The sequence below is a fragment of the Cyprinodon variegatus genome, unplaced genomic scaffold, assembly GCF_000732505.1.
Source record: "Cyprinodon variegatus isolate N-32 unplaced genomic scaffold, C_variegatus-1.0 Scaffold337, whole genome shotgun sequence".
Lineage (NCBI taxonomy): Eukaryota > Metazoa > Chordata > Actinopteri > Cyprinodontiformes > Cyprinodontidae > Cyprinodon > Cyprinodon variegatus.
The window spans coordinates 276,983-287,767 of NW_015150790.1; the positions used below are offsets into that span (position 1 = coordinate 276,983).

Here is a 10,785-nt window from a genome sequence, read left to right on the forward strand (position 1 = left end):
ATGTTAATGTAAAAGGCTTAAACAGACCATAAAGAATAAATCTCTAACTGAACTAAAGCAATTAAATTGTATATGAAAATATCACAGGTATGTTCAATGTTACTTCAAGTATTTGAAGCCTTGGATGGGGGAATATTATTGCCATGGGACTATAGACTTTATAATCTAAAATCATTCCAACATCTAGAACAATTACAGTACTTATAAAATGTACCTAATTAGCTTTTTATGTTAATGTTTAATGAAGTGATTTAAAAAAACACTACTAAAAGTTTCCTAATCTTACATCAATTCTCATAGAAAAAAAAAAAAATTCAAAGTCATGTGAAGTGTGACCACAACCCTTTATTCACAAGCAATAATGGTGAGTCCAGGTTTAGCGTTTTCCTCCAACACGGGGAGCGCTGACCTTCATGGGCTTGGCGATCTTAGGCTTCTGTGCTGTCTTAGAAGAGGACTGCAAAAAATCAAAGCAATTAATTTACTTTGAAGCCCAAGCTGAAACGTTGACTTTAAAATCCTAACTTCAATAACTAGGCAATGATGTGTCGCCTTTAAGTTGCATCTCACCTTTGCACTTGGTGCAGCGGGCTTCTTGGCCGCCTGCTTTGCCTTCTTGGCCTCCTTGGCAGCTCTAAAAAAAAAAAAGGAAAACAGTTTTTACAGCTGCTGTTTTTTGTTTTTTTAAGTCATCTGTTATTGATATAAGTATTCTGATTTGATGGTATTTGAGGATCAACCTGACAGAGCAGTTGTAAAGAAGTAACTCCTGTTAAACACCAAAAAATTCTTTATTTACCAAATTATTACAGTTCCATACAATCGATAAAAATGGTTAATCTAGAATGAAGGAAACTAAACCAAATCTGGTACAAGTCTGAATAGGAATTGTTTACATTTATTTTAAGTGTTACTTTCTGTTGATTTAATTTGTGGACAATCAATACAGCTCGTCTGCGGGATGGATCAGAGTCTCAACGTTGAAACAACCAATCAGGTGTACATTAGATCATTAATTGGCAACTCGATACAAAACTGAAATTCCATAAAGATCATTCTTCCAGAATATCTGAAAATAACATTTTTCACAATATGTCCATCTATAAGAGATTTAGAGCTACTTTAGTCTAAGCTTTACTCCAATAGCTGAAAAAATTCTGTTTTTTCAAGTAGGAGCAAAAGGATTTTATAAAATTATAAGTTTATTACATAATTTTTCAAAATGTGTCATGGCATAAGCTTAATTTGTTTTTTTTTATTATTTTATTTTTTTTTTTTTACACTTCATGACAGTCTGCAAACAACCACCAAAGATCTTCGAAATTTTAGCAGGAATAAAATTCCTAAATTAACACAAGACTTCCAGCTGTTCTTACCTGATGGCCTGCTCCCTCTGGGCCTTTCGCACCTCGGGTTTCTGGTTCCTCTTGGCCAGAATCTCAGCCAAGGAGGCCCCAGTGATGGCCCTCTGGAATTTCACTGCGCGACGGGTACGTTTCTTTGACACCTCTTCCTGTGAAGGCAGGTAGGACATTTGTTCATATCCAGCAGATTTGAATCTTCAAAGGTAATTTTGAAGACAAAACCACATTGACATTTGGATTTAGGCCAAGTACACTATAAAGATTTTTCTCCTTGTAAATACTGCAATACCAGTTTTAATAAATCCACTTACCCATGTGAGACATGGAATAAAGCAGCCAGTATATTACATTCAATACAGTCCTTAGGGATATAGTGTACAATATTGTGACAAGGACAAACCAAGCTGAGTCTACTTTAACTTTCAGACAGTTATTTAGTCCAATAGAATATGTCAATTTTTAGAATAACCCAAACTGCCTAGTTTGACTTTTGTAGTTTCAGTTCAGAGAGAATACAACGATATAAAGCTTACAACTCTCAGGAAAAAAGGTCATCAGGCTTTGATAATCTAGAGCAAACATCCTTAAATTTATGGTGCAGGAGGATGAGATTCCAAATTATAGAGGACCAATATAAACAGTAAATTCAATGTCTGCTGTCAAGTCTTCTCCATTTAATTTGACAGAAGACAAAGTGCACCAGCACTGTGTTTATCTCGAAGAAAGGAGGCATAGGAGACACACCAAACATCTGCTGTAGATGTATTTAAGCTGAGTGATGATTAAACATCCCCAGGTGCTGGTGTGGTTTGAAGGAGCACCTCACAGAAGTAAACAGTACTTGGACACAATAAGGTGACACTTAACCAAACTGAAACGCTGAAGGAAAAAAAATGTCCCCGGGCACACCAATATTTAAGGCCGAAAAACTTATTTTAACAGGCATAATTCAATGGTTCCCTCTTGATATTCTGACAATAAAAAAGCAAATCTATCTAGGTTGACGCTACACACGGGTTGTAAAACAAGAATTTTGTCTTATCGCTTACATGCATAACATTTAAATAAAATAAATATAATCCACTCTGTTAAAAAAAGACTCATTTTGAGGTAAAGTGGAATTACTATAATTGGGTAAAGAGTGTGTTTGTTGGAGAGTTTGGAGGCTGGTCAATGATTAGATATCTGTGAAGACATCAAAGACCAGTACTATGATCCCCAGTTGCTCTATGGCTGCAGGTGGGGAGTGAGCTCTGTTGCCAAGACTGCAAAACACAGCCCAACAACACAGCATAGCACAGACCAACACCGTGCACCCCAATCACCTGCAGCCAAAGGTACAATTACAATGGAATTATGATGCAAATAATAACTAGTGGTTTATGCCACTAAAAATGTCAAGTTCTGTGTTTTCTTCCTAGTGGTAAAGCCTTACTAAATATTAAACATCTCTTACAGTCTAAAGAAATGTCTGTCTGCAAATATAGCCACCCTCCCCCAAAAATATAAATCTTCAGTCCTCAGTGTACTATTTTAGCTAAATGGGTGCACTCTTTAGATTAGGTTGGTCTGTTAGATTGTCCAGCATTCGATGCAGGTCCAGCAGATTCCAAAACAGCTTCTCCCCCACCATCAGACAGCTGAATGCGAAAAAACTCTAAATCATGTCAATGACTCTGCATCAAACCGACCATTTTAAAGTGTTTTTTTTTTCCTCCCACGATGTTTACATCTGATCACTGCTGCACTTTGAGAAATGTGATTTTCCAGTCATGCGAGAATCTTTCGATCGGCCCGACTTTCAGTCTGATCGTGCGTCGTGTAGTGTACAGCGGGTTACGGGCGCCGATCAGCCTCTCATGACCACCTCCTGATCAGGAATCGTGAGGTCGGGAGAATATCAAACATGTTTGATATTCTCCCGACCGTCATGGGCAAATGGCTCAGGGTGCATGCGCAAACAAGGATTCTTCTTTTTATTCTTCCTCTCAGATGTAAACACAGCAGCATGGCAGAGATGCAATCAGTGAAATGCAGCTCTGTCTGCAAAATTGACGGACCGCAGCAGCCACGCCTGTTGAGTCACGTCCTTTATCTAAATACGTCATCGCCCTTTCTTTCTAGGACCCTCAACACATAATTGCATAAATTGATAAGGCAGCATGGTTCACTATATGGAGCTTAATATCCCTCTTCTATTTGTTTGGCTTCAGGATAGAGAGCTACAGAGCAGCTCAATCTCACTGCGGAGCTGATTCCACCGTGGTTTTTAGTTGCACGGTTTGAGCAGGTAGATCGCATGAAAGCGTCAGACCGAACATAAATCGTGAGCTGCTGCTCACACTGTACGACTTAAACCCTGTGTTTAGTTGTATGGTGTGAAAAGCAGATGCGTGCAACGATTGGGGCTTTAAGTGGTCTTTTACTGGAAGTATCAAAACAGCAGACAAAACAAATGTCTTCTAATCTTGGAGGGTATTGTTTTAAAAAGCTTTAGGCATCATAGAGGATTCGTTATCTGAATTTTGTGCAAATAGAAAGCAGGCAGTATAAATTGTACCTGTTTTAACAGCGGATGTTAGCACCCTATATATTATTCTGCCATTAATCAACGCAAATCCTCAAGTGTCTGAGTTCCTTGCATCATCTTCTAAATGAAAATTCTAGCGGGAAAACAAAGGTGTACCAGATTAAGTTCTGATCCCTAGGATGATTTTTAGCTAGTTATATAGATTTGCTGCCCTCATTGTATGACTTTATGAACATCAAATCAAACCCTCCAAACATCTTCCTAACATCCAACTGTATTGACCTCCTCAAACCATCATACTTACAGACTGGCCTTTCTTGTGCTTGCGTCTGTACAAGACAGTCCAGTTGATCTGTCTGGGGTTCCTCTTGGATAGAAACGCAGACTCACACTTGGCGTTCAAAAACTGGAACACCTAACAAAACAATTGGCATGAATTAAAGTTTGTTTAGCACTGAAAGCTAGTTCCAATCCTTTTAACACGTTGACATTGTGGCATCAATCAACAGACAGGATGTACATATTCTCACAAATGGCAATTTTTGAAATAACATTCAACTGCTATACCCACTAATGTAGATGTATTGCCAATAGGCTGTCATCCTAAAGCTATCAGATGACATCTATGCAACACGATAAGGGAAAAAAAAAGCTTTAGTCAAACGACGCTGTAAGCTAGCGTTAGCATATTAAACGGCTTTCAATTGGATCGAAGGGGCCTATAACAGAGACAGAGTTTTAACATTTATACAACGTTTTTCTTAATGTTAAGCTGTCAAAGAACACTCAGTCCCCAAAACTATCTCAATTTAGAAGACAACAAGGCCATAAAACAATGTGAAGATGATTACCTTTCCGTCTATCCTGGCGTATCGGCGGCCATGGCCGGGGTATATTTTATACCCACTAAAACTGCACAACTCGACCCTGAAACCCACAAATAAAACACATCACGAAAAAGGTGGTGAACATGGATCAAGAATATGTTTCTATAACCTTTATAATGTTAACGAAAAAGTTACGATTGATTTAGATTGTGTTCTATGCACTCACTTCATGATGGATTCGAGAGGGCTCAAAACCGGAAAGGAAGATACCGGAAGCGGAAACTCATATAAAGGTTATTTATTTGATATTTTAAATATATATAATCAATCTTATTTTAGTTTGCGTAGTTTATTTTTTTCCTAATGTAATATGATAAGACAATATTTTCCAATTTTTTTTGTCTAATTCATACATGTCTAGTTCATATAACATGACATTACTGACCGTTTGCTAGCGAGCGATAACATTTTGTGATTAAAAAAAATTGGAATAAATATAGATATTCATATTCATTTTTATAGAAATTGATATAATATTTTAAATGTTTTTTTTCTTCTTTTTTTATCAAAATTTGGTTGGCGCGTTCAACGGCGGGCTCTGTAGTCCAATCAAAGCTGAAACATCAGCCCAATAAAGGAAGAGAAAGACTCGTTGAACTACAATTCCCATAAAGCCGTTCGCGCTACAGTTTGACAACCAAAAGATGCTTGTCTACACCGTAGCCTTTAGCTATAGCTTAGTGTTGTCCTGAGCCGATGGGATGGGGGTATCTGACTTACAGTGTGATACAAATGCTGGTAAGAGGATAATTTATTGTTTTGTTGATACGGAAACGGATAAATTGTCATGTTTAATAGAATCCCTTGTGTTTAGCTCATTACTTGACATCCGTTAGCATCCCAACGTTATCAGAACATAGAAAGTCACACATTCTAAATCGGAATTAAATAATTGTATATTTCGTATAGTTATCCTCTTGTATGTATTTTCAGATTGTGAGTAAATGTTTGCTAGTATGGTATCTTTTCTTTGTCCTTGTTTTGTCCTCTTACTGATATTGTATGGACTCTTTAACTCAGATAAGCATGAACACTCATTTTATGCTTGCTATAGTTTTTTAAAATCACTTTAGTCTGATGTATTAAAAAAAAAGTGTTATTTTTCATGTGGCTTTTCTGACTGTGGTGTCCTCATCCTTTATTCTCTAGGAGCTGTGGTTGATCTTTCAGCTCGCAGTATGCAGAAACTGGATCCCAGTTTTACATGCTCTGAGGAAACCCACACTCTCATCCTGGATCGAAACAACATCATGAAGCTGGACCACCTGGAACGAAGCCCAAGCCTTCAGCAGGTACTAACCAACACGTCTCCCATTGTGTATGAAAAATGATTGGACTATTTTCCAGATAATTCTTCATTCCAGGTTCTAAATATCTAGCCAAAATTGGCTTTAATAAATACACACGTCTTTAGGTATTCTTAAAATCGTGGAAATAAAATGCTCAGGAATTTTTAATCCAAAACCTGCTCTTAAGTTTAATCATTTTTGCTTTGATCCCTGGTTTGACAGCTAATTGAAACCTTATTTTTTCCCAATCAGCTTTCTGTGGCAAATAACCGATTGGTTAGAATGATGGGTGTGTCCCAGCTCAGAGAGCTGAGAGTCCTCAATCTACCCAATAACAGTATTGGTTATATTGAAGGCCTGCGAGATCTACCACATCTGACATGGCTCAACCTGTCAGGGAACAACATTAAGGTAAGGGAATGTTTGTTTGGACATTAATAATGTTATTAAAATTAATCTGATGTAGACTGATAAATCTTTAACAGACTCCATCATCTGTTGCAGGTTATTGAGCAACTGAACAGTTGTGTGTCTCTGCAGCACTTGGATCTGTCTGATAATAACATATCTACCATAGGAGATTTGACTAAACTGGTAGCATTAAAGGTTTGCCTTAACTTACCTTCACTGACAAAAAAAAATAAAATTTTGTTGTTGTTTTTTATTTCATATATATATATATATATATATATATATATATATATATATATATATATATAAATGTTACCCATTTTTTTGGTCCCCCCCTGCAGACGTTGTTGCTCCATGGAAACAGCATCACAACACTCAGAGCTGTTCCTGCTCACCTTCCTGCCCATCTGTCCATTCTTTCCCTGGCAGAAAATGAAATAAGGGATCTTAATGAAGTAATGATATGTTTTTTTTTTTACCTTTATTATTGATCCAAACTCATATGCAGCATATAAATACTGTAATGAGTGTTGTTTTTTAGGTTTCATATCTGGCCCCTCTTCATGAGCTGGAGCAGCTGTCCATCATGTGCAACCCTTGTGTCATGGCTACTCCCTCATTGCCGAGTTTTGATTACCGACCATACATCATGAGCTGGTGCCTGAACCTAAAGGTCCTCGATGGCTATGTAGTGACACAAAAAGAAGGGTGAGCCACTTTTCTGCACGGCTAGAGTTTGGTATAAGAATCAATAGATTTGAATCTGATTTGTTTTGTTTCTATATCTGTTGATTAAATAAATAGCCTCAAAGCAGAGTGGCTCTACAGCCAGGGGAAAGGTCGGTCTTATCGACCCGGGCAGCATTTTCAGCTGGTTCAGTACTTGGCCACTGTTTGTCCTCTGACGGCATCACCTGCCCTGGAGACGGCAGAAGATGCTAAACTGGAGAAGATCCTCAGTAAACAAAGGTATCGGTGGGAATCTGTTATCTAATGAATTGTTAAATAGAAATGATTAATTTGATGCAAATTGCTTGGTTGTTAAACACTCTCTTTTTTTTCTTTTATTTTTAATACTGAGATTTTATGTGCCATACTATAAGAAAGTGCACATGTGAAAATTTTTACATCCGGACAATAACATCTCATTTAGTTGTGGACTTTGAGTATAAAGATGTTCAGGGGATATTAATACTTTAGCAAAGCAGCAATGCATTATTCCACCTAATGTTATGTTTATTGAAAAAGTAGGCAGTAGGCTTTTTGTTCATTATTTCACTTGTCACCTGCACAGGTTTTAAGGTTTTGTTTTTTTAATTATAATTATTTACTTATTGGCTCCTTTTCTGTCAGATTCCACCAGCGGCAGCTGTTAGAGGAGACTCGCGGAGGCTGCCCCAGTCCTCCTCGTCCGACTCGGCTAGATGTTGAAAGCCTCACTCCTGGAGGCCAAGAGGTGAAAAAAATCCCCACACCTGTACCGGCTACTCCTCCGTCTGTCCAGGATAAAGGTGAGAATGCAGCTTTAGCAATTGTTTATTATGAAGTGATTATTATGCTTCGTCTTCGTTTTTCATATTTTTCTTACTTTGTGGCATGTCTGCTTTTCTACAGAGCCAGTGGTGCAGTTTAACACCTGGGTGAGCTGTGATGCCTCTAATGTGTCGCTGCCAGTGGTTCGCAGCCCTAGGATTACAGGAGAGCAGGTTTATTTAGAAGACTTGCAGACCGATGAGGACAAAATCAACAGCAGCTTGCTCTCCTCTGAATCCACCTTCCTTCCCCTCGCGTCCGACCTGGAGCCACAAACGACCCACACCGACAGTGAAGACGAGACCGAGACATTTGAGCCTGATTCTCTGGCTCCAAAGCGACCCTCACAGTCTAGAAATCACAACCCAGAAAAGACTAATGCATCTCCACTGACAGATAAGCACCAGAAGAAAACTCAAGCAGAGAACGTTTTAACTGGCGCAGCAGTTGCATCACTGGCAGTAGTTGCCATGCAAGAAAATAATTCAGAGATGCTCTTTGACTTTGGCAACGCAGAAAGCAGAGACGCTGCAAAGCAGGGAGAAGCTACCGCGCCTGTCTGTAAATTAAATCTGCTGGAAGCGGAAAAGGCGGCCATTAAAATACAGTCTTGGTGGAGGGGACACTACACGCGATGTTTCCATCCAGCAGCCAGAGAGGTGCGCAGTGAAATCCGCCTGAGGCGAATGCAAGAACACATCGTCTTCCTGTCTGACCAGTTGGAGACGTGAGTGACTAAACAATTGTACTTACTTAGCTTATGGTTGGAAGAAAAGAACAATCTGTGCTTCAGATTTATTTTACTTCTTGTTGATTTTAAATACGTCCAAGAAACAACATGCAGAGTTTAATGAGGTTTTTTTCTGCAGGATGCAGAAGCAGTATGAGGAGGAGAGGCTTCAAAGGCTCGTTCAGGAAGAGGCTGTGAAGTTTCTGTGGACGGAGGTAAACTAAATCTGTTTACAAAATCTGTTATAGATATTATGCTTTTGATGTAAAATAGACTACAAACTCCCTTTTCTACAGCTCCTCCAAAGGTATCAATCTCTTGGCTTTTTATTAAATATTTTTTTTTTAGCCTCACATGCCAGTTTAGCTTGCTGATACTCTGTGGGCTGTAGAAGGTCAGGGATATTCTCTATTACCTAATTCTGCATAAAACTATCGCAACTTTATTCCGACTGCTTCTTTTGTGCCCCTTAGTCTTCCATACATATTTAGACGTCAATTATCAGATTTTTTTGTTTTTCGTAAAAAGTATGTATCCCCTTTTTCTGCTTCATAATTATGTCAATTTTTTGGTGATTTATTATATATAATATGTTGGAGTTTGAGGTTATAAAGTTTGAAAGAAATGTTGAAGGGTGTGAATACTTTAAGCAGGCATCGTAAATGTATCCTGTTTGGGAAGCCAATTTATATTTTATTATAAGAACCTCTTACGGATGGCCTAATGTTTTAAGCTGTTTGCTATCTGTGATGTCATTTTTCTCAGCTGTGCGTCCTGATGTTTTTCTTTTTTACTCGCCCCATGTTTTTCTTTTAGCTCCAATCCATGCAGCAGTGGAAACAGACTGTGGAGATCAAGCTTGCAGGCATTTCACAACAGTATCCCCCGGCTCCCATCTATTCTCCCGCAGCCCCACCCGTCGCCTCAATTCCCACAATCCCTCCCATCACCGACGTCTCCTTCCCAGACTCTGGATTCCAGTCAACCAATGAGCAGCAGGCCACACAGGAGGACAGCTTTCTGAGCAGTGGTACAGCGGACTCTCTGAAGACTGTTCGAGCTCTGAGCCCCGTACGGAGCGGCGTCGCCGGCACGAGCGATGGCGTGGACAGTGCAGACTGCAGCCTGTTGGAGGAATACCTGTCGTCTGTACAGCAGAGGGAGGAGGAGGCTGACGAAGTGAACAGTGATAAAACTGAAACGCCTCAGCCCTCTCCAAGCAGGACACCGTCAACCAAAGTTTCTCCCACACAGAAGGCGGCATAAACCACTCCAGACTCTGTCTGATCCTTTAATCATATGAGATTTGTCAAGAGTGGGTGGTAATGAGCATTCTGTGTGGGATTCAGAAATTTCAGTTATTTTAATAATACCTTATTGAGGTCTGAAAGCCGCATTCTCAAACTCACCCTTAACAATGAGAAGTGGCTTGAAACACTACTTTTAACTGAATGTAATGTTTTATACCAGCTTTTCTTTTTCCTGCATATGTATAACTAAACCACAAAACTGTCAAATTTCAGCTGTTACGACGATAATATGATTACAGGTTTGCAGTTTCACAATGCACCTGTTCTTGTAGCTTTATAGTCTAACCAATCTGCTACAAACATGGATTCTGTCAACTGTTAGTCTTGATCAGCTTTATCTGATATTAAAAATAAACCTGCTGTTGTTTTCATCTTCAAAAATGTCAAATATCTAAAAATAGATTTGAAATGTTAATGTTATAAATAGAAGGAGCACAGAAGATCAATGCACATCACCTGGACTTGAAATGCATAATTCTTGGATTGGGATTTCTTTGTATTTGTGCTTGGAACCCTAATTTATATGCGTAAAATGTACCAACAAACAGCAGCTTTTCTGGATGATTGTGCTTCATCACGATTTTCTCCCCTTTGTTTTACCTGAAGAGATTGTTCCAGAGCGAAAGTAGGGCGTTTTCAAACTACCTGAAGGTTTTGGTAACATCCATAGGTCCATTTCTGCTGCTTGTGTCTTTGCCATAGTCACTTTTTATACATCATTTATGTTAATC

At 38.8% G+C, this 10,785-nt stretch overlaps 2 protein-coding genes across 2 annotated transcripts; one reads left to right on the forward strand and one right to left on the reverse strand.

The window, feature by feature from the left end:
- Positions 1–325: 325 nt before the first annotated feature.
- On the reverse strand, positions 326–4,998 carry rpl24 (ribosomal protein L24). Its single transcript, XM_015385380.1, has 6 exons — positions 4,948–4,998; positions 4,746–4,821; positions 4,199–4,309; positions 1,377–1,513; positions 571–634; positions 326–457 (listed from the first exon to the last, which is right to left on the reverse strand). The coding sequence occupies exons 1-6, from the start codon at positions 4,950–4,952 to the stop codon at positions 377–379; spliced, it is 474 nt and encodes a 157-aa protein (XP_015240866.1). The 5' UTR covers positions 4,953–4,998; the 3' UTR covers positions 326–376.
- A 397-nt stretch (positions 4,999–5,395) lies between these two features.
- cep97 (centrosomal protein 97kDa) lies at positions 5,396–10,785 on the forward strand. The gene is made up of 11 exons (XM_015385382.1): positions 5,396–5,519; positions 5,931–6,073; positions 6,323–6,481; positions 6,575–6,676; positions 6,823–6,936; positions 7,023–7,189; positions 7,286–7,450; positions 7,835–7,992; positions 8,096–8,741; positions 8,884–8,959; positions 9,561–10,785. Exons 1-11 carry the CDS (start codon positions 5,483–5,485, stop codon positions 10,008–10,010), a joined length of 2,217 nt encoding a protein of 738 aa, XP_015240868.1. The 5' UTR covers positions 5,396–5,482; the 3' UTR covers positions 10,011–10,785.

Coding starts and splice junctions, on each gene's coding strand:
- cep97 (XM_015385382.1), top strand. CDS start 5,483: ATGGGGGTATCTGACTTACAGTGTGATACAAATGCTG. Junction 7,451..7,834: donor AAGATCCTCAGTAAACAAAG/GTATCGGTGGGA, acceptor CTTTTCTGTCAG/ATTCCACCAGCGGCAGCTGT. Junction 8,742..8,883: donor CTGTCTGACCAGTTGGAGAC/GTGAGTGACTAA, acceptor TTTTTTCTGCAG/GATGCAGAAGCAGTATGAGG.
- rpl24 (XM_015385380.1), bottom strand. Junction 1,514..4,198: donor AGCACAAGAAAGGCCAGTCT/GTAAGTATGATG, acceptor CTGCCTTCACAG/GAAGAGGTGTCAAAGAAACG. Junction 635..1,376: donor CAGAGGGAGCAGGCCATCAG/GTAAGAACAGCT, acceptor TTTTTTTTTTAG/AGCTGCCAAGGAGGCCAAGA.